Below are 24,344 nucleotides of genomic sequence, written 5' to 3' on the forward strand. Positions count from 1 at the left end.
TAAATTACAGTAGATATGTCCTTTGATAATCAACATCTGTGAATCTCTGCTGTTTGCTTTTAATATTTATGCCTCAACACTCACTTTATTTTATTGCTGATAGTCACAGAAAGCTTTGTTGTCAGAGGAAACATAAGATACAAAACCTATCAATTTGTGTTGATTCCCACAAATAAAGTATCTGTTATTACAAATAAATACAAATCCAATGAAGCAAATACATTGCCAGCAGCATATTTTATCAATGTATTCCCCAACTGGAAAATTAGAAAAACAATCCTGATCATTTTCACCGTAATATCAAATCATATGCAATCAATCATTCATGTTTATAATGCTCTCCAGGCAAATTACCCTTGAGTTTATTAGGATTATACTATCAAATAGTCCATTGATGATTGCTCTACTGTAATTGGTAATAAGAAAATATAACATATTAAATTTCTGTCACTTAAAGTTACATAGAAATGGTTAACATGTAATCCATCTTTCTAAAAATATAAAAGTCTCAACAGACTAGTAAGATATTTGAATTTTTAAATTCAGTTTGCACTCACTGAAAGCTGGCAACTGACATAGTACCTTGTTTAATCAAATCTTATAACTGCTGCTTGCAATTTTGGAGTATTTACAGAATATCCTGCAAATACCATGGACTTAATTCTAATGCTTAGTTGTAATTAAACTATAAATGCTACTTAAGCATTCTAGCTTTTCCAAGATATCTATATTTTCTATTTCTATTTTTTTCCAAGTAACCTAAGAATTATGTACACAATGAATTAATCTCATAATTAAACTATGACTAATTGCAAAAGTGATATATCATTTCTTTTAGTAAAAGTAGTCCAAAATGATTTATACAATAGTATAAACTGTATAAATTTGTATAAACTTTATAATAACTAGATATTAAATCTCCCAAACCCAAATCAAACAAGTATATGAATTTACTCAAGGCAGAGCAGTAAGAGAAGTTGCTATATTAACGGTTTATTAAAAAAAACACGTCCTAAATCAAGATGTTTATCTTCCTGAATTTTATCTTCCTCCTTGCTAGAGCCAATGTGCTAGCTAGCTAACCAAAGGAGACATTAAGGAGAATAGAAACTGCTCCATCCCCCTTGACTTGCTGTAATATCTACCAATTCAGAAACGGCCCTTGAACAAGTAGGAATAGAAAGATGAACAGCAACAGGACCAAGCACGGGGTAAATCAGGAGATTTAGGCAGTTCAAATGGGTATAAAGATTTATTGCTAGCTTAAGAGCTCTTCAAGAATCTGACCAACTTAATGGTCAAAGAAAAGGAGTGGGAGATAAGAGAGGCATTCAAGGTGGGCTGGACTTAGATCTCTTGTGGGCACAGAAGGACTCGTCACTGATGACATGTTTGATCCCTTTCTCGGCTCAGCCTAGTCATCTCCTAGTCAGACTCCATGGTTACAGGCCTTGACAATCACCTAACCATGCTACTTTAGGCACTGATTCTGAATGATGCTCTTAAGTTTCATCATCATCCAGGAGCCACTAATAGTCTGAGTTGTGAATACAACCAATTCGGTTTGAAGTACAGGTAGTCCTCGACTTACGACAACAACAAAGCCCAAAATTTATGTTGCTGAGTAAGAAATTAGTTAAGTGAATTTTGTCCCATTTTACTTTCCTTACCACATTTGTTAAGTGAATCACTGCAGTTGTTAAATTAGTAACACGTTTGTTAAGTGACTCTAGCTACCCCACTTGGCTTTGCTTGTCAGAAGGCTGCAAAATATAATCACATGACTTTGGGACATTGCAACTGTCATATATAGGAACCAGTTGTCAAACATCCGATTGTAAATCATGTGACAATAAGGATGCTGCAAAGGTCTTAAATGTGAAAAATGGTTGTAAGCCCCTTTTTTCACTGGCATTGTAACGGTCACTAAATAAATTGTTGCAAGTTGAGGATTACCTGTAATCTACTGTTATTTTACAATAGGTTAACATTAAATAACTTGATGAGATTTAACTGATCCCCATGTTGTTATGACCACTGTAAGAACCAATAACCAATTCAGCATTTCTTAACATTTGATGAAAATCATCAGGCATTGAAAAATATAATTGTTAAGAATAGAATAGCTGTTCTGAACAACAACAGAATCAGTGGCCTCCAACCTTTCGGGCACCAAGGGCCAGTTCCGTGGAGAGAGGTTTTTCCGTGGACTAGAGGGGCCGTGGTTTTACACGGTGCTTGCATCTCGTGAGTGGGGCTTCACTTGTTTGTGCGGCCTGGTTGCTGGCATGCTACGGACCAGGGCTGGTCCATTGATTGGGGGTGGGTGGGGACCCCTATGCTAGATCATAGAATGCCTGATCTGCATCAACATTCTACCTCATTGAATTCATTTCTCTTTTCTCTCTCTCCTGCAAATCCCTTAATTAATATACCTCTGAAGTCATGAGGTATATATTACTTCACCTGGAGTAACTATAAAAGACATGAGGAAAAAAATTAACAGGTGCACCCACACTAGGAAGATGCTTTTGTCCTGACATGTAACAAACCCACAGGTAAATGTTCAGTATCTCTAATTAACATTCACAAATGAGTAACCTCAAAAGAGCCTCACTAGGTGAGTTTCAGAGGGATCCAAATATTAAAGTTGTACATTACAGGCTCTCTTAATTTTGTGGATTATAATATGTTCAAGGAACTGAGGGGGGGAGGGTGGTATTTTTCAAAAGTGCATCAACAGCAAGATTTTATGTTGTTCCATTTTCAAACGCCAATAAATTTCTTGATGACACTTCCTCAGGTGCAATTCTGATACAGCTCTTCCAGACAGAAATTAAACTGAGGGGGTATGAAAAAATTATAAATGCTGAATTCAAAAACATCTGCGTTATTCCTTTCACGAAGCATAACAAGCATTATATAAACACCTTTCTAAAATCAACATGGAAGGACCCCTCTTTGAACAGGCTCAGACACAGCAGTATTAAGACTCTTCATGTCACTACCTAAGAATATCCATGGTCAAGGTGTCACTTTACCCTGTCAAACCTGTCATTTGAAAGAAAAAAAAAATCAGGTAGTTGATCCTAATAAAAGGCTGGTAAGAAACCATAAAACTATGGGAAATAGCTCATCCCATCTCAAAGACAAACTTAAAGGAAGCCCTTGCAAGCTTTTGTTTAAATCAGCAATATATCTAATAGGAATATATAGGATAGTAATCTTAAACCACAACATTATTACTAAATTGATTCCAGACTTTCTCTGCATACAAAAGTGTTATTAAAGTGTCACTAAATTGTGTTATTACAGAATCAGCACAGCCTGATGAACAAAGCACTGGAAACAGGCTCCTGTGCTGTTATGCATGAAGTACATAGCCAGCCCAATCAACTATAAAAATATCAAAAGTTATTTCTAGGGCCAAAGACTTCTGAATTTCCTTCCATGAAGGGCAAGGGATGTGCATGACAGAGCAGTTGGGGAAGTGATTCTTTGCTCAAAGAAAAACATCACACACACACACACACACACACACACACACACACACACAACCTTCAGAACAGGATTTAGGATTTAAAACAAGGGTTTAGATTGTTTATTCAGTGGAGATACACACTGAATAGACACATATGTTTTAATACCTTAACTTTTGTTTTCATACTTTAACTTTTGCCTTGCTTTTGAAAGATACAATGGAGGTAAAAAGTTGTTACAGTTGTTACCCTGTCTTTTCAAAGATTATTTATAAAGATAAAATAGGAAGAGAACTATGTTCTGCTCAATGAGGTTTTATAAACATATAAACGAGACAGATCCTTTATCAATGGTGACTGTTTTCTGTCACTCTGTATTATGTACTGTATAACTTCAGGTCATTGGCTCTGCTCTTTTGAACTGGCGCCTTTGAACTTAACATGCAGGGTAGTAAGAAAGAAGGCAATTTAGAACAGGGATCCCCAACCTTTTCGACGCCGCTGCCCGGTTCCGGCGTCAGCTGGCGCCGCGGCCGGTTCGCAGCGTCAGCTGGGCGCCGCCATCTTTTTGACGAAAAATCACTTCCGGTGACGTCATCGAAGTGATTTTCATCAAAAATGGCGCGCGTAGCGCTCGGTGAGCTTTTTCGGTAGAAATGGCTTTCTACCCGAAAAGCTCACTGGCGCTGGCGCCGCCATCTTTTTGACGAAAAATTGCTTTTTTACCAAAAAGATGGCGGCGCCCAGCAACCAGCGGCCCGGTAAGGCTTGTTCATGCCCGGTACCGGTCCGCGGACCGGCGGTTGGGGACCCCTGATTTAGAATACATGTATTCATTCATTAAATCATGAATAGGTATTGGTCACCTTAAGCCTCAAAAGCTGATTGGGTGACTATGAATCACTTTCTCTCTGCCAAATTACATCATGTAAAGTAAAATATGAAAAAGGGGAGGAATGTATGCTGCCCTATCTTTGTACAAAAGTGTTCTGACCCAAACCTGGTTCCAAGAGAGCAAACACAAGACAAAGGCAGCAGTATAACCTTTTCATGTTTCAGCTAAGAATCCTGTTTCTTCACAGATAAAAGGCTGCCTCCAACTAATTAACTCAGACAAGAAAGAGCCTTGCCAAGTTTTTTTCAAGTCTGCCAAAAAACAACAGATAAGAAATAGTTTACAAGAGTCTTCAAATACCAACTGTAATGTCCATGAGGCTGAGTTCAAAATGTCTTTGCCTTCTGCAAAGTATGTTCGTTCACAGCTGGCTTTTATCTTCTTGAAGGAGGGGCCATTACCTTGCAGCCTTACTCCCGAGTAACCTGTGCTGTTGTAACTGCTCTCTCCTCCAAGCAATCCTGCGCGCACGCGCACTTGGCACAGGCTCCTCGGGAACCTCCTCAACACTGCTGCCAGCCCCCACAATCTCTGAAGGCAGCAGTCCACTCCCCAATGGTCCTGGCCCCTCACCTGAGTCCTTGCTCTCCTCAGCCGTCTGCACCTGCTGCCGACTAACCACAACAAAAAGTGAAATATAAATGTAACAAATATGTTAAATCACCATGTTGTACTATTGTTTCTTTTGCATTTTACTGTCCTTACAATCTACCTTGATTAGCTTGAAATGCTAAATACAGGACAAAAAAAGAAGCATGTTAAGGTCTCTGATCAGCCAAAAATAAATAGTAGAACCCCTGACACCTGCCTGCTGATTGTCAACAGCTCAGTTCTTAAATCTTCACATCTACAATAGAGAACAGGCTACCTATCTTTGCAACTATAAATTGCAAGTAATTTTTATTTGGAATAAGGTGAACAATGACGATCAATGTCAATGATTCATATGTAATTGTGAACACAGTATCGAGGAAAAGAACCAAAGACAAATAGAAGAGGCAGTCCTTAACTTACGACTGCATCCAGGACCAGATTTTCTGTTGTTGTGGTTATATAAGTCAAGGCACCCACATGACTAGACTCTCCGAATTCATACCAACTCCACGTTTGCTTTTTGTCACTGTGTTCCAGTGATGTTTTCTCAGAATGGCAGTGGTGATGGTGGATGATGGTTGGCTGGGGAATTCTGGGAGTTGAAGTCTACAAGTCTTAAAATTGCCAAGTTGAACACCCTTGCTCTAAACTGATAAATTCTCATTAAAAGAGACCATCAATGCCTGACAAACAGCATACACTCAGACATTATTCAAAACAATCCAGGAAACCAATCTGTTGTTGTTTTTAAATCTTCATCTAACAGCTCTACAATCAGAGAACTGCCCAACTCAAAATCTCTAGTCACCTCAAATAGAAAGTCTTTTGTCTTTGTATCCTATCAGCTTTGCCTTCTGCTTCTAAAAGCCAGGAGAATACGCAGGAACCTTTTAGATAAAGCCTTAGCTGCCAATCATGATTCTTTTAGGTTAAAGCCTGAAATCCACTCTGTTTGTTTTAGTTATTCAAAAGAAATACATTACCCGCTATTAAACTCATTGCGTATGTTAAAACTGTAGCCCATCCTGTAATTCTTAAATAGTCTACCTTAATCTTGTAAAGAGAACAAGAAGTCTCTAGAAGGAAGCGGTGGACCTGTACTTCCCTTGTGCCAGGAACTACATAATTCTCATATTTATACCATCTCTCCTGTACCATTTATATTATGATCATAATATAAGTAGGGTTAACTTATCTGTGATGAAAACATCATGGTAACCATATGATAGTGTCAAAGAGTTTTGGTATCTCTTTGCTCTCTTATCTAATGGTTGCCTAGCCAGTCATGAAGGCTCTGTATTTGGAAGGAAAACTCTCAAAATTTGGAGCTACATCTTTAGGCATATACATCTTTGGGAGAACAATAAAATACTACTGGATTACAATTTACTATATTCAAATACTAATCTATGCATATCCTATTCTCCAAAATCTTCTTCAGGAATACAACCTTCAGGAAATGCGATAAATTACTCTTTATATTATGAAAGAAATATTAAATGCATTGAATTACTTTTTCCAATTTAACACTGTCCAGAAGAATTGGATTACGTAGCTCTGATCAATTGTAATTGTCATAGTAGATTGGAAAAAGAGACAATACAGCGGATTGTTTTTGAATGAAGTTAAAAAACTGCTTTTAATGAATGAATAGGGCTACTCTAGAGTGTGAATGGAAATAAAAATAAAAGTGATTAAACCATTTGGGACATCATCAACTCATCCTGACATGAAACTAGAGACTGGGAATGTTGGAGATAACATTTCAAAATTAGCATGAGCTAGTGATGTCAAATAATAGAACTGAAATGAGTATTATAAATGCTAGGACCTAAGAAAAACATTCACATAGGAAGTGGTACATGCTGTGAGAATGCTGAAAATGATAAGGCTGCAAGTGTAGATGGTGTAACCATATTTAATCTGTTTATTAGGATTGTGATCTATTAAATCTAATTTGGGTCTGTCACCTGGGACCAGAGATTTACTCGTCTAAGCTTTTGGAGTTATGCCAGTGTCCATCTTCAGGGAATTTCTCTATGGAATATGTGCTTTGGGCTGTTCTGTGAGTCATGTTTATATGGTGCCTTCCTTACTGTAATCAGTGTTTGATGATTGGTAGAATGTCATCACAAAAATTACAGAGGAATTACTTTGTTTCTGGGAAAATATTAAGTAGAATTCTAACTTGAAAGATACAAGAGGTACAACAAGGAGTATGGATCTAAAAATTAATGCACTGAAGACCAAGCTGATTGCTTGACAGAAAAAAAAATGAAGTCATTGGCTACAAGCCAAACAGCAAAACACAGAATAGCAAAATATTTACTAAAGACAGTAGAATGGTTCAGCAAAGATATAGAAATGGAGAAATGTTAAGGTCTGCAAATGTTGGCAGAAAAATGGTAAATATTAGTGTATTGCAAAGAATGAATATTAAAAGAAGCTAAGATATCTGTACATAGGAGTATGTATAATAGCCAGAGGTGATATTCAGCAGGTTCTGACCTGTTCTGAAGAACCGGTAGAGGAAATTTTGAGTAGTTCGGAAAACCGGCAAATAGCACCTCTGACTGGCCCCACCCCCATCTATTCTTTGCCTCCCGAGTCCCAGTTGATTGGCTGGGTCTTCTTTTGTTGCCCTTCACAGGAGAATGGAGCTGGAAAGCAGGTTAAGCAGGTTAAGCAGGTGAGGGAATAGGATTTTGCAGTAACCTTCCCTCAGGAGTGGGTAGGGAAATGGCATTGGTACTTACCTGACATGCCTGTTCTCTTTGAGCTGTGAAGAACATCCAGTAGTCGGAGGTGCTTCAGTCTCTGCATGTCTAGGCTGGGCTTAATTTGTGGAACGCTCCCCGTCCTCCACGGAACTCCTCCCCAGCATTCCCCAGTTTTGGTGAAGACAAGAGAAATAAACACCCTTGCCCTCAATACCCTAACAATTCGTTGGCCGAAACAGGACCCCACCAGATGGAAAAAGGCTGGGGCTGGATGCCAGCTCAAAGAGAACAGGCGTGTCAGGTAAGTACCAATGGCCTTTCTCCCATGAGCTGTTCAGAGCATCCAGTAGTGGGACATACCAAAGCTTGGTCTGTCCTATGGGAGGAACTCCATCTGGCTTGGACTCCCTGCCTGGTCCCTGTGGACCCGTTGCAGAACTCTTCTGCCAAAGGAGGCCTCACTGGATGCAAACACATCTATTTTATAATGCCTAATGAAGGGCAATAGAGAGGCCCAGGTTGCGGCTCGACAAATTTCAGTTATTGGTGCCTGCGTGGCCCACGCTGTTGATGTTGCGGCGCTCCTTGTTGAATGAGCTGTTATGGGCCAGGCACCTGTAGTGATTGAGTCTGATATGTTTTTGCTATCGCGGTCTGTAGCCAACGGCCTATTGTGGAAAATGAGGCCTTGCATCCCTGAGCGTTGGGCTGAAATGACACAAATAAAGCTTCTGTTTTTCTGAAAGTCGCTGTGCGGTAAATATACACTGCTCAAAAAAATAAAGGGAACACTTAAACAACACAGTGTAACTCCAAGTTAATCACACTTCTGTGAAATCAAACTGTCCACTTAGGTAGCAACACTGATTGACAATCAATTTCACATGCTGTTGTGCAAATGGAATAGACAATAGGTAGAAAGCATAGGCAGGTAGCAAGACATCCCCAATAAAGGAGTGGTTCTGCAGGTAGTGACCACAGACCACTTCTCAGTTCCCATGCTTTCTGGCTGATGGTTTGGTCACTTTTGAATGCTGGCAGTGCTTTCACTCTAGTGGTAGCATGAGACGGAGTCTACAACCCACACAAGTGGCTCAGGTAGTACAGCTCATCCAGGATGGCACATCAATGCGAGCTGTGGCAAGGTTTGCTATGTCTGTCAGCGTAGTGTCCAGAGCATGGAGGCGCCACCAGGAGACAGGCCAGTACATCAGGAGACGTGGAGGAGGCTGTAGGAGGGCAACAACCCAGCATCAGGACCGCTATCTCCACCTTTGTGCAAGGAGGGACAGGAGGAGCACTGCCAGAGCCCTGCAAAATGACTTCCAGCGGGCCACAAATGTGCATGTGGCTGCTCAAATGGTCAGAAACAGACTCCTGTCCCTCCTTGCACAAAGGTGAAGGTAGCAGTCCTGATGCTGGGTTTTTGCCCTCCTACGGCCTCCTCCACATCTCCTGATGTACTGGCCTGTCTCCTGGTAGCGCCTCCATGCTCTGGACACTACGCTGACAGACACAGCAAACCTTCTTGCCTCAGCTCGCATTGATGTGCCATCCTGGATGAGCTGCACTACCTGAGCCACTTGTGTGGGTTGTAGACTCCGTCTCATGCTACCACTAGAGTGAAAGCACTGCCAGCATTCAAAAGTGACCAAACCATCACCCAGAAAGCATAGGAACTGAGTAGTGGTCTGTGGTCACTACCTGCAGAACCACTCCTTTATTGGGGATGTCTTGCTAACTGCTAACTATGCTTTCCACCTGTTGTCTATTCCATTTGCACAACAGCATGTGAAATTGATTGTTAATCAGTATTGCTACCTAAGTGGACAGTTTGATTTCACAGAAGTGTGATTAACTTGGAGTTACATTGTGTTAAGTGTTCCCTTTATTTTTTGAGCAGTGTGTGTGTGTGTGTGTGTGTGTGTGTGTGTGTGTCTATATCTATATCTCTATCTATCTATCTATCTATCTATCTATCTATCTATCTATCTATCTATCTATCTATCATCTATAAAACAGCTTGATATAGTGAATATCCAAACAGCCAAATTAAGAACGTCTGAAAAGGCCAAGATAATAAAGAGAGGTGTTCAACAGCTTCCCTGCACAGGCGTACACGGGCCTGGGTGCTCACTGTTGTGCTACTGGGTGGGTAAGGCTGTGAGGGTTAAGCCAACAATGATGCACTGATGGCCTCCAATGTAATAAGAAAATGAGGTGTAATAATTCCTTAGGTTATTTGGAGAGAAATCTCTGATCGGGAAGGAAAACTACCTCACACAGCTTGAGTTACAAATAGCACGGCTACGCGGTCTTTAAAACAAAAGCAAAACAATGGCCGTTATTTTTGGTGCGCATGCTTCCCAGCAACAAACTCCCGCTGTGTGGAGAAAATGCCTCCAACGGCTTCTCCTTGTGGCTAAAAACAGCCGGGAAAGGGGTAGAAAGAATTAAGCTTTTACGCTTTCCACACCAAGACGGCGTTCTGAGGGGAAAAATCAAATTATACAACTTGGATGAGGGCGAAAACGCCCACGCCGCTACTGCCGATGTAGAAAAAGGCAATGCAGAATCACAATGGCAGGGGGTAGAACAAGCAGTTGAGGAGGGGCTCGGAGCGATGCCGAAGCCGCCTGCCACTTCAGGGCGCAAAACAGCGCTGCCTGAAAATGCAAACTATCTCCGACGGCCAGATGGAGAGAGCTAATGTCGGGAGATCGTAATGTGATTTGGAGGCTGAAAGCCTGAAAAAACAAACTGGACTATTTCCAAAACTGCTGAATAATTCTCCTGTTTCGGCCAAGGAAGAACAAAAAGCACTGCCTATCATTAACGAGGCTGAGCCAAAACTGGGGAACGCTGGGGAGGAGTCCCATGGAGGAGGAGGAACGTTCCACAAATTAAGCCCAGCCTAGACATGCAGAGACTGAAGCACCTCCCACTACTGGATGCTCTTCACAGCTCATGGGAGAATGGAGATTTTGCAGTATCCTTCCCCTGCCATGCCCACCATGCCACGTCACATCCACAGAAACGGTAGTAAAATTTTTTGAATCCCATCACTGATAATAGCATATGTCAACTTGTAAAGCATTCCTGGCTCATGAATTAATTAGGGCATCCATCGGAACCCTGACAGCATAGGTAAGGCAATCAGATTTCTTATTACCTTACCTATATGCTATAAGATTTCTATTTTTTCTATGCTATAAGATTTCTCTTGATGTTTAGCTACCATAGATTCACATGGCTCTCCTCCCAGAATGTTGGGTGTATGGAACATAGCCTTTTAAAAGTACTTTTTAATCTTTTCTTTTCTTATATCATGATCTCCAATGCCAGGGACTATATTTTTAAAGACACAAACCATAAAAGGAATAAAATGGTGTTTGATTTTGCTTATTCCAACGCTAGACACCAATTCCTTGGAAACACACCATAAAGATGCTACATTTGAAGTATAAATAATAATTTAAAAAAAACTTCTGTCACTGGAATCATGCCTGACTCTGGAGAATCAGACCTATAAAAATCTCTTAAAAATAAGAAAAGATGCTGCTGAAAGCTGCTCGGGTGCAGATAATGAAGCTGTGAGTCCTTGCCCCACCATCTGCTATTCTCTGAGTGTCGAACGGAGGCTCCTTAGTGATGGACTTTCATGGATCCCTCTTCTTGTCCTTGACCTCTGGCTGGTGATAAGAACAGAAATAACAGGAACTTGCTGTCGTTTGCATCAACTAACATCTAATTATGGCCCAACAGCGAGTGTAGTGTGGTAACACAGAGAGGGGTACGTTTGCTTAACCCAAAACAATGTTAATCTTAACTATTTGAATGATTGTTATGATGTGTTTAAAATGTTAACATTTCATGAACTTGGAATGTGCAAAATGTGCTCTTTCCCTAAGCGAACAGATTTCTAGAAAGAGACACACACTTTCTAATCATGGCTGTTTGTAGTTCCCAGGGGAATAGAGCCTTTGAAATTTTACTTCAATGCAGCTGTTCCAAATAAGCTAAGAATTAACCCCAAACTGACCTTTCCCCCTCCTAATCAAATGAGTGTCCAAGTAACCACAATATTGTAGATCTCTTGTTAAATACAGATTATAAACTGCATCTCATCTCAAGCGCAATCTTCCACATAATCCTGTACAGTATTTGTTTTATGTATACTGTAGATGTGTCTAAGTAGTTTACTTTTATCTTGTTCTTGCAGTTCAATGCAATTAACTTGTGTTAACTCATGTTTATCAAATTTGACAGACAGGAACAACACCACAGAAAGGGAGTTTTAGTTGGCAGAATACATGCCTTATTAAACCGGATTAAAGGAAGATCTCAATCATGTCTTGGGTTCAATAAACCCTGGTTATCATGCCAAATTTCAGGGCACCTATTTAATATTCAAGGCAGAATAGAATAGAATAGAGTAGAGTAGAATAGAATAGAATAGAATAGAATAGAATAGAATAGAATAGAATAGAATAGAATAGAATAGAATAGAATAGAATAGAATAGAATAGAATAGAATAGAATAGAATAGAATTCTTTATTGGCCAAGTGTGATTGGACACACAAGGAATTTGTGTTTGGTGCATATGGCCTCTGATTCAAAATACTGTGTTTTTATCTGTTTTTCAATGACTGCAAATCAGGCAAATAGAATAGAATAGAATAGAATAGAATAGAATAGAATAGAATAGAATAGAATAGAATAGAATAGAATAGAATAGAATAGAATAGAATTCTTTATTGGCCAAGTGTGATTGGACACACAAGGAATTTGTGTTTGGTGCATATGGCCTCTGATTCAAAATACTGTGTTTTTATCTGTTTTTCAATGACTGCAAATCAGGCAACAGATGGGGTAAATGGTGCCAGCCAGAGGTGGCCCAGGTCATTTTGTTGGTTGAGGCAAAAAACTAAAGCCCAAACTACACACCATATATCAAACACAGCTAAGAACTAACAGCTAGCTTAGTGGGTACTGCCTACAGGCAGTCCTTGACTTATGACCACAACTGGTCCCATAATATCTTGCTAAGACATTTGTTAAGTGGGTTTTGCCCCATTTTGCAACCTTTCTTGCCACAATTATTAAGTGAATCACTGAAGCTGTTAAGTTAGTAACACAGTTATTAAGTGACTCTTCCTTCCTCACGGGCTTTGCTTGTCAGAAGAGTGCAAAAAGTGATCACATGACCCTGGACATTGCAACCATCATAAATACATGGCAGTTGACAAGCACCTAAATTTTGATCATGTGACCACGGGGATGATGCAACCATTGTGAGTGTAAAAAACAGTCATAAATCTCTTTTTGCAATGTTGTTGTAACTTCAAACGGTCATAATCAAATGGTTTTAAGCAGAGGACTACGCGTATAACCCTTTTCTCTATAAATCCCTGCCATGTTATTAATATATTATTCTGGTAATAATAGCATATAATAATCAGAACCAGAATATCCTAGTTAGTGATGAATATGGCTTCAAATTTTTATGTATTGTTGACCTATAAATTAAGGCTTCCAAATTCTTGAAATCCACTAAATGTAGAGAAAGGGGTTCTCTGAATTTTTGGCTGCCATTTAGGAGATACCTGTATTAAATCAGCACAGAGCTGATAACCTTAAGGTATACTATTACTGATCCAAACTTTTGCTATTAAGGAGCTACTTGATTTCATAGCCATGCTGGCATTTTTAAAAAAATGCATACATCCTGAAAAACATTAAATATGGATATTCTATCACATTGGACTAGTTAACATATTAGGAAAACTAAAACTGTTCTCTTATGAAGGGTTAAAATATAAAGAGGCCGTTACAAATTACTACTTTTTAATTCCATCTACTACAGAACAACACAAGTTAGAAAAGTCTCATTTTCTCTGCCCAACTAAGCAATAAATCAAAGGAAAAATGCCACCAGTCAAATACACTGAGGGTGAAAACTCCCTTTGAGGAAGTAACACAGCCTATTTCTATTGTTGCTTAGGAACCTCCAAAACTATTTCTATTGTTCAGTTTAAATCAAGCACATTTTCACATAATAACCTGTTTACCTCCAGCAAGTAAAAAAATAAAAAAATAAAAGTGCATTTAAAAAAAAATTCTGTGTTTTCTTTTAAAAATAAGATCCCAGAAAAAGTTAAAGAAAGCAGCAAATGGCACAACTGTTTTACATGTTATTTAATTTTTCAAGAAACAAAACTGGATGCAGAATTTAAAGAATGTTCCATATTTTTACTTTGCTTTTTTTAAAAAAAGGGGGGGGGTTTTAAAATATTTGCTTCAGATAATGCCCGATTTGCACTCTGAAAAAACAAAAAGCCATTTTGGAGAGAAAGGCAGCAACGTGACAAAGCAGTAATAATAATTAAACAGACAGAGAACATAAAGAAAGAAAAACATGCCCAATCTTGCTATTGGGCCTCCAGCTATTACAAAGTGAAGATTTTTCTATTCAGCTTACTAGATTTATGAGATTGTAAAAAATAGAGCAGCAGCCTGGAACTGGCAAGATGCTGGAACTCAGCTGACCTTGAGATAAAAGTCAACATTTCTGTATTGGTCAGAAATAGTGCAGGGGAATCTCCATGATTTTTGATAGCAATCATGAGTGCAAAATAATCATCTTGACTTCAGGATTGTTGTTCGTTAACAAATGTGGTCCACATTACCATTGTTCAATTTTGCTTTTCTGCATAACTCAGGGAATACAAAGCATTCATGATCGAGAGATAAATTAAATCACTCCATTCTTATTTCTGTTTTCTCATTTACTCTATGGAAGAAACAAGAAAACACATGTAATCTTTTCAGGGGCTCAGAATTCCGTGACCAGAATTAATTTATACTCATTTTAGAGTCCAGTCAACTAGAAGTCTCCAAAACATATTATCAGCTGACCAACATCTGCTGCATTATGGGAACACTTATAATAAATGCAAACTACAGATGAAGAATAGGCTGGTTCCCAGACACTGTACAATAGGAGTTCTCCATATGATTAAAATTAATCTACTATTGCCATGGATACTTAGAAATTAACTCTTCAACCTGTCACCTACTATATATTGTTATTATTTATTACCAGCTCTGATCAACTGCTTTAAAAGTTTGTTTTAAAAACATTCCTACAATTATATTTTTTTTCTTTTTTTTAAACAAGTTTTATTAATTTTCAAAACACACAAATCATCAATATCCATTACATGTTTAAACCTTTTTCCATTATAAATTTAACAAGTCAGATAAACTATAATTCTGTTTTAAACCATTTCCATATAAACATACAAAAACCTCTTATCCAATTTCTCTTTACTTCTCTTTACTCTTATTCAATTTCATTGTTATTATTTCATCTATTTCTTTCTGACTTAGTTACCCTTATTCTCATTCTATATTTCTGCAAGGTTTTATTAATTCTCCCAAAAAAAAAAACATATACACACAACACACAAAACATAAAAAAAATCTTTTTGGAAAGTAACTTGGACCCAGGTATCTCTCTCTTCATGGACTTCAATTATATTCATGCTCATCTTACATATCATTACTTATTTTATTTACCATTCTAAGTCTTCTATATTAACTTCTCCACATATTTCACTCTTCTTAATTCTATCTTAATTAATCATCTTAATTTGAGTCATTATATTTGTATCTTTTGTCCATTCTTTATTGTCCCTTTGTCTCGTTCCTTATAAAAAAAAAAAGAAGCAGTTTCTCCTGAAATCACTAATCAGAGTATGATGCCTTTCTATCTCCCCCCTAAATTAATCAAATTAACCTTTAAAATAACGCCCAATACCCAATCCGATTTTGCTTGGTACATTCTATCTAAATAGTACATAGTTAAACAAATACATAGTTAAACAATAGATCTAAATATTAAAAACAAATACTATAATAGAAATTTTATAATAACATCAATACCATAATCTTATTAAACTCTTTAATTAAAACTCAATATTCTAAACCTCCCCTCATATTATTAAATTTTAAAACCAATCATTATTAAACATTTCCCCATTTTAATCTCTTATCAACTCTTAAACCATTTAAGTTTTCTATTTCTAATACAATACTACAATATCATCTTATGTACCTTGCAAAATCTTTTTGAAGAAATTATACTTTATCCTTTATCCCTAAAAGATTCCTTTTTCTCATTTAATTTCAAAACTTTGTAGCTTTTCTCCACCTTTTCCTTCCTTTCTTCTCCCAACAAACCTTTCTACCCCCTTCTTCTAGCCTCTGCCTTACTGGCTTCCCTTCTCTGTCGTGTTCCTTTTCCCTTTTGTTTACTATCATTATATTGATTTTGCACCTTATTTTCCCTTTCTTAAGTGTTTTTTTAAATCTTAAGTCCTTTATTTTCTCTTCCTTTCCCTCTTACTTCTTTCTTGGTGAGTTCTGAGATTTATTAAAAATGGCTTCCTTTCCTTCTTCTTCTTCTGCTGTCTTCATCTGTTGTAATGTTTGTTGATAGTTAATAAGCGCCATTTCTAAAAAAAGGAAGGCTTCTTTCAAACCAGCTTTACCATTTTTTTTGCTTGTTCATAATCTTTTCTCAGTTCCTCAATAGAAAGAGCCATTATAAATCTTTTCTTTTCTTTTCCCCTTCTTTCTTCTTACAACAACCAGAATATTCCAAAGAAAAAATAAAACAGTCCCAAAGTTATCAATCAGTCCAAACCAAGGCAGAGTTCTCACTTTCTCCTCCTGGGGTAGTATCAATCAGAGAAAAAGAAAGTCCAAATCTGTTTCTTAAAATCTTATTGCAATATATTTTAGTCTTCAAATCCTTAAGGCATCTCCTCCAACAGTCTTAGCATACAAATATTTTTTTTAGTCCTCTCCCTTCCCACTCATCGCTTAAAACCAGTTTTCACCTAAAAAAATAGGTTTCTTAATATTCACTTATTTATTCCGTAGGAAAGGAGGGTAAGCTATCCTTTCAGCACCACCAAACTGCCGCTTTTTTCCTCTTCTAGAAGGTATCATTCAGAAAGTCATACTTTTCAGGAATTTTGTTAAATATATCTTAGAGTCCTAGGAACCAAGAAAAACTTTCTCCTTTCAAAAACTTTCTCCACTTCCTCCTGCGCATTCTTACCCGGCTGCCAGCTTCTTTGTGGCGGCCATTACGGTTCGCCGCTGCACCGTCTTGGGAAAAGGGGTTCTGCCGGCCGGGGAGGGTCTGCAACACCCCAAACCCCTCTCCGGATCCCCTACCTTCAGCTGCCCCTGCAGGTGGCCTAGCTCGGACCCATCCGGATCGGAGCCCCAAAAGCGGCTAGCGCAGCAGGATCGCGCCAGCTTCGCAATTCCTGCCGCTCGCGAAGCCGACAAACCGGAAGTCCCCTACAATTATATTTTCAAGCACCATATTCAACTTCTTTTAATTATGATTTTTTTTTACTAATGAAGAAATCAGTAAAAAATTTACAAGGCAAGAAAATGCAAATTTTAATACAACTGAATTTAGCATATATTGCCTTTCTTGATTACCATTCTTCTGCAGAATATAAATTGATTCTGAGGAAGACACAGAGCTTTAACAAAGGGTAAAGTCAGCGAAAAAAGGAATAACAAGATGAAACGTCAGCAGACAATTCCATAAAAGGCTACCCAGACATACTAATATTTTCTTCATGGACAAAAATTGTTTGCACAGAGTGTGATATTAAAAGCTGTAAAAAAATTTTCCTGATTTCTTCATTAGTAAAAAAAATCATAATTAATAGAAGTTGAATGTGGTGCTTGAAAATATAATTGTAGGAATGCTTTTAAAACAAACTTTTAAAGCAGTTGATAAAAGCTGGTAATAAATAATAACAATATATAGTAGGTGACAAGTGGAAGAGTTAATTTCTAAGTATCCATGACAACAGAATATGAATGTACTGGAAATTCAGAATATGGAAGCTTCAAAGTTAGCTGGCTACAGAATTACCGGTACATCCCCAAATGTGAATTAAATGAAAAAAGGAGAGATACTTTTGAATCATGTTTAACTCTAGATGAATGTCTGAATATATTCATGGAGATTTCTAGACAATAACATGAAAATGGCTTGGTACTGCCTTCTTTGGGGTTTTTTTCAACTCCTATCTTACAGTTTCCCAACCAAACACAAGCCAGTCAGGCCTTACTTAGAATCAAAAATCAATTTTAATTCAGGTTAAATTAAAATTAAAAAAAAAAAATCAATTGGATTTGAGCAATATTATGCTTCAAATTTTGATTCCAATCTTCTATTATATACAGTGACAGCTTTAGGGCCATCATCCATCCCTATCCAATGTAATGGAACTTGTGGATGACCTTGAGGAATGAAGGGGAGAGATGCTTCCTAGGAAACAATTAGATGAGAGAGGGAGGAGTCCTCATTGGCTTAATGGTCATAGAAAGTAACTTAGACCTCCCTAATGATCAAGTAATTAAAAGAGATGATGTTAAAAGAGATGATGCTTGTGCCTTCAGTCTTGCAAGATTCTGTTAATGCACCTTTACAATAAAGTAGAATTAACTCATCTAGTCATGTTTCCTGTCTGGTTTATCTTCAAGGGCTGACAAGATTACAGAAAATCTTTTAAAGGATATAATTTTGAATAGAGATAATATTCTTGAAGGTTAAAATCATACCTCCTTTTAGTACTCATATTCTGATCATTCTGGTAACCAAGAGAGTTATCAAGACATTATACAGGAATAAGTTTTATAAGTTGAAACAAAGTAAAAATTAAAAATTAGCTCAATTATAATTTACTAGATTGTATTTCAGATAATACAGAAATCAGGATTTCCCCACCAATTTAAGTCTGAGTGTTAGCGTCGGTGAAATAATGGTTGAGTGTGTTATAGTAGTTAATTTCCTGATCAATCTGAAACTAAAGTATACACTGCTGGATAATTTGAGTGGTATGAGCTTAAGACTGTTCAACCATAAAATAATGTTCAAGCTCTAGATGTGCTCATCCAGGTGAATAGTAAATGTTAGATAAGGACCAGTGATTTGCTCTAGCTAATAATAACATATCATTATGATACTTCATTTAACTTTAAACTGCCAATGCCACCTCCATACAGAGGAATCTATTTATGTAGGTTCTATTTTAGACGACATTAGGCTTTTTCATTAAAAACAATTAATAGTTATAAATTTTATATAACTTGACATGACTTTTACCAAAAAAAGACTGACATTACTCATATTATAAAAGTTTAGCCTGAAACTGTGTGTAGCTTAACCAGTTATACAATCTAAAAACCTACAGGAAACCTTCAATTCGCATTCTTAATCTGCTACTGATATGTGCTTTCCATGTAATCATTTCAGTCTAAATCAAGCTACATAATGATTTAACTAAGAAATCAAAAGAAATAATTACTATCTGGCTCAACAATGGATGCTCTGATAGACCATTCTTGATAGACCAGACTTTAGTTACCCAAAATATCATTTTTCTAGATAGGCTTTACACGAATAAGAGTTTAAAAAGATTTTATTGTACCAAATTCATGTCCCAAAGTTGCTTTTCAAAATGCAACTGGACTTTCTTGGTTTTTTTTTTTCTCTTCTAGCTTTTTATCCAAGAAGCTTCTTTATGTTCCTTTTTTTCCCCCAAGGAAAAAAAAAGCCAAGAATGTCCAGTAACACAGATTACGGTGAATTTGCTGCATGTCTATGGAGATTCTCAAATCATTCCTGTGAAGCAAATGTCTGCACTTTTATAGGGATCAGGATTTTTCATCAACATGTTTCAAGGAACAGAACATTAATTGAAAATTTCAGCAAACACAGCTATCTCTGGTCTTCTCTTTTTACAAAATGTTTTATAGTATTTTTCTGGCAGGTGGTATTGCAGATAAATGCATCTATATACATATACCTGATAATAGGTTTTGATGTTCCTGACCAAAATAGTGAGGTTTTGAATCCGTAGGTTTACATCATTGTTGACGTGCTCATTGTAGCGTTGGTTTGTTGGCCGTGGATCTCTGTAAGAAAAAGATTAGTATTTAGAACAGTTGCACCAATTTGAAAATTAAACAGTTTAAATAAAATATTATTAAAACATTTCCCGACTTAAATGTCTTCACTGTAACCTGATGCTCAAAACTTCTAGGAAGGTTAACAGAATGGAGTGAGAGAATTCTTGTTAAAGAGATAAAACTCATGAATCTTATCTATTTCCTCCAACTAGCACACATATGCAATTGGAAGAACTTGGACATCCAACTTTAAATATGCTACAATATAATTTCTGTTCTCTCCAAGAATTCTCAGAGTTTCTAGTCTGATATTTCTGAAAGATATCAATGTTGTAGCAGGCACTGAATGATGACAGTTCAGAAATGCTACTGGTAGTGTAATGTCTTTTTCTCAGTGCAGTAGTTTCACTGGGTACATAATATCTGTGCTACTTTCCAAATTAATCTAGAGTCCTGGCATTCCCTGGTGATCTCCCATCCAAATACTAAAACAGGTCCAACTTTTCATGGTTTCTAACATGGCTGACACAATCTTTTTCCTCCTGTACTTGCTTCACTGCATATACTGAGTTTTCATTGATGGGTGTATCATTTTAAAATTCCATTTTCCATCTGTGCACTATAAATCATACAAGTTGTATAATTAATTATATACCCTGTATGTACAGTATATTGGCTCATATATCATTCACTTTAGGTTGCAGCTGTCATCTAGACAGGTTATTTCTCAACCTTTGGTGAGTTTGGGATGTACAGACTTCAAGGTCACACAGCTGGATTTGGACAGGGTTGGGTAACATTGTCATTGTCTAGATCAAAATTAATGATAGTGAATAGTATCAATATAGTCTGCAGATGAAATAATGTGATTTTTTTTAAAAACAATCCAACTAATAATCACTTAGCAAGCAATAGTGGTTCTTATTGTCCACTTTGAGAAAGGACTGAAGAGCAAGTTCACATCAATCTGAACATAACTTCTTAGATCACTGTTTCTCAATCTTCGCCACTTTAAAATGGGTGGAGTTCAACTCCCAGAATTCTAGGACTTAAAGCCCACCCATCTTAACATGGCCAAGGTTGAGAAACACTGTCCTAGATCATCCCACAACATTAGCATATAGATTAGGCAAGTGACATCTTCATTATATCTAGCTACCGTATTTATCGGCGTATAACACGCACAGGCGTATAACACGCATCTTCATTTTAAGAGGAAATTTCACCCCCACTCCCACCCAGCGGCTAGCAGCCAATCCACAGTGTCCCATTCTGCCTGCCTGCCTGCCTGCCTTAGTTTCTGGTTGTTTGGGAGCAGCTTCGGCTGAGAATAATAACTATTCGCCTCTTTTACTCAGCCGAAGCTGTTCCGATTCAACCATTAACGAAGGCAGGCAGGCAGGCAGAGCGAGCACTGGGTTGAACCCAGCGCGATGGGCGCGCGGGCGGGGGAGGGCGGGCGGGCGGGTGGACGGGGTGGGGTGGGGAGAAACGGGCGCTTCGGCGACAGAAAAGCCCCGCTTCTTTGAAGCAGTTTCTTCCTGTGCTGGTGGAGGAGCGAGAGAGCGACTGAGAGAGCTGACCCAGAGAGAAGGACAGGCTTCGGTTGCTTCCTCCCTCCCCTTCTTTCATTTGTGTCCTTGATCCCGATCCCAGCAGCATTCACCGAAGGCTTCTAAACATTATATCGGCGTATAACACGCATACATCATTTGCCCCCTATTTTCAGGGGAAAAAGTGCGTGTTATACGCCGATAAATATGGTAATTATATTTACAATGCACAAAACCTAATCACAATAGTAGTCTACATAGAAGAAAAGCAAAATACCCCTCACGCATCATCACAAAATCTCCAGAACCAGAAAACCTACAAACTTGAAATTTGACACGTATGTTCCTTTTGGCTTCTAGGTGCTCACTAAGAAAGGATTTTTCAAAATGACTATCAGAGCATTAGTATTTTGTATATTATTATTAACACACTCTGATGCTAAGGAGTTCTTACTCCCCCTCTCCACCAGAAAAGAAATCTGTTCCAAATGCAAAACACAAGCAGAGGAAAGGAGTTTCAGTTTCAGTGCAGCAAGCAGCTTCAGTACAGAACAGTTGAGCTAAGCCACCCCCAGGCTCCTTGCTATCTCCTTCTTGCTCACAAAGCAAATACTGTTTCAGTTTCCAAACAGCTCTTGACTCTCTCAAACACTGACAGTACGCTAACCAGATGAATACCGATGGATGCTGGTGGGCAGAAGTACAATTTTTCCCCTCCCCCCCCCAAAAAAACTAAGCCTGATCATATAGTTCTGTAGCAAAGCACCTGTATAGAGCTAGTTAAGTAATAAAGCTTAAGAGCAATTTGTATAATAATGCATGGCAGACATTCACTTTGAATAGGGTTTGTTTTAAGTTAAACCATGTTTTCTAACATATTTGGAAGTTTCATCTAATAGTTAGAATGCTAGACTTTGATTGTGAAGACCCAAGTTCAAATCCCCAAACAGCTACAAAATTCACTGAATGACTTTGTATCAGTAATCTATCTCATTCCTGTTCCAGTATATAATACGAGAAAAGATAGGGTATAAATGCAACCCCCCCCCTTAATCACACTTTCTTGTTATAAGCCACTCATCAAATCTACTGACTAAAGTATATCAAACTCAGGTTAGTATTTAGTTGCTAATATATTAAAATATATTGTGTTATATTATGCTAATAATATAAAAAATATCCACAAACCCTACAAGCCAAAAAATATCCTACAAGCCAAAAAATATCCGCAAACCCTACTTGGACAAATATGAGCAAACTAAGCACACATAATTCAGATTCAATTCCCATGATGATAGAGAAAGAAATGCTGTTGCAACTACAGAGGCTACATCAATGGTGAGGCTGGAGACCTGCCCAGCAGTAGGACTTTTTCTTGCCCTGCCTCAGGCCACTGTCTTAACAGGAGGCATTAAGTATGCAGACAAGTGAGGAAAGCAGCTATTCACTAACAAAAGAAAAGCTGTAATTAAGAGACATTTAATGCAATTCATCTGCATGACAGAAATCAAATGCAAATGCAAAATAATAATTTAAAGAATTGTAGGAAGTGATGGCAAAAGCAGATCCCTCAGGCTTTGAAAAGATGTCTGGAAAAGATTACTACTTGAAACTTCGGGATCTAGATTGTTAAAGCAGCTTCACTGTAAAAGATACAACTTGGCCGTGAAGCAGCAAAATTGACTGTCAACCCAACATTTGTAACTCCTTTTTTCTCTCAGAGACTTCAGCTTTATTAAAGTCTAGCCAAAAGGATCACCATATCTGACAGTGAAATGGAAGAACAGAGGTGTTATGGGCAATGTAAGATATGGAACAAGAAGTAGTTTATATACCTGTCCTTTTTCTTATCATCCACCATGCCAAAACAATCAACCTTTGAAAAAGGGAGAAAGACTTACTTCATACTGCTATATCAACTAGGAAAGCATTAGATACAGAAGGAAAAGTAGCATTCTGGGCAACCTGACAGCTAAGGCTATATTATCTCTTTTCTATTGGCAAGGAAATGGAAAAAGTGGCTTGATTCCATCCCAGATGCTGGAGTTTGCTTCTCTGCTCTAAGAAGCAAGGGTCTGCCACTCATTAATATCAGCATTCTCAAACATTTGGCTCATGGAGTTATTTTGCACCACTTGGCATTATCTCAGCTCAAGCTGGGGCCTGCCCACACCAGCACTCCTACTCCTCCCTTCTAGCTTTAGGGTGAGAAGTATGGCTCCATAGCCAGATGGGATAGGCTAAAGCTGTAGGAAGGAGCTACACAAGGCAATCACAGACAGGTTATGACTTTTATTGACACTTTTGCTTTGATGGGCCCTTCTCTCCATAAAAATAGCAATATATTAAAATGTGTATTTCATATGATTTTATTTAAAACATTTGCCTAGCTACCCAACTTAAATCAAACTCTGGGTGGCTTACAATTAAGAATATAACACCAAATGAAAGCCCAAAACCGAAAAGCGAAACAAAATGTCTGGCAATACAGCCATACCTCCCAGAGACAATGAACATTCTCTCCTACTCTAAGCTATCCTATTCTATCCCAGTTGCCAACTTTAAGATGATTGGACTTCAATTCCCAGAATTCTCTGGCCAGAATGAGTTGAAGTATGAGTTTTTAACGTCAGAACACTGCCCCATCCCAAAGCCTATAAAATATTATCATTTTAAATGCTCTCCTGAAAATTAAAAGGGTTGGGGCCCTGTTAATCTTCCAGGAGGAGGTCCTCCCCTTAAAGAAGAGACTGTAATGGAAAAGGCCCACAAAATGCTAATGTTTAAGGGAAAGGACCTGAAGCATGTCCACTTTATTCATTCTGATAGGATGGGATGATATTTCTCAGGGACAGGAAGTCACACAGATATCCTGCTCCCGACTTTAAAGGTGATAGCCAGTGCTTTGAATTGCACCCCTGAATGAAACTGGGAGGAGATGAGTCTGTACAACAGGGATGCAATATGGGCAAACTTGAGGCCCCCAACACTTTAATATTGTCTCCATGGTTTTACAGATAAATAGTAAATGATATATTTATAAGTACTGTTTAATGATAATAATCAATCATTGCCAATTAATTATATCTG

The 24,344-nt window shown here is 38.0% G+C and overlaps 1 protein-coding gene across 4 annotated transcripts in view; it reads right to left on the minus strand.

Annotated features, from left to right (window-relative positions):
• Positions 1–24,344, minus strand: part of CCDC88C (coiled-coil and HOOK domain protein 88C) — a 95,135-nt gene that overhangs the window by 56,432 nt on the left and 14,359 nt on the right. For all 4 annotated transcript variants that reach the window (XM_026679190.2, XM_026679189.2, XM_087952067.1 and 1 more), the window contains exon 3: positions 19,599–19,707. In XM_026679190.2, coding sequence (XP_026534975.2) covers positions 19,599–19,707 — 109 coding nt within the window. The remainder of the gene's footprint in view (positions 1–19,598; positions 19,708–24,344) is intronic.

This window comes from Notechis scutatus, chromosome 1 (genome assembly GCF_049901735.1).
Source record: "Notechis scutatus isolate UNSWTSFEM ecotype Mainland chromosome 1, rNotScu1.2, whole genome shotgun sequence".
NCBI classification, from domain to species: Eukaryota; Metazoa; Chordata; class Lepidosauria; order Squamata; family Elapidae; genus Notechis; species Notechis scutatus.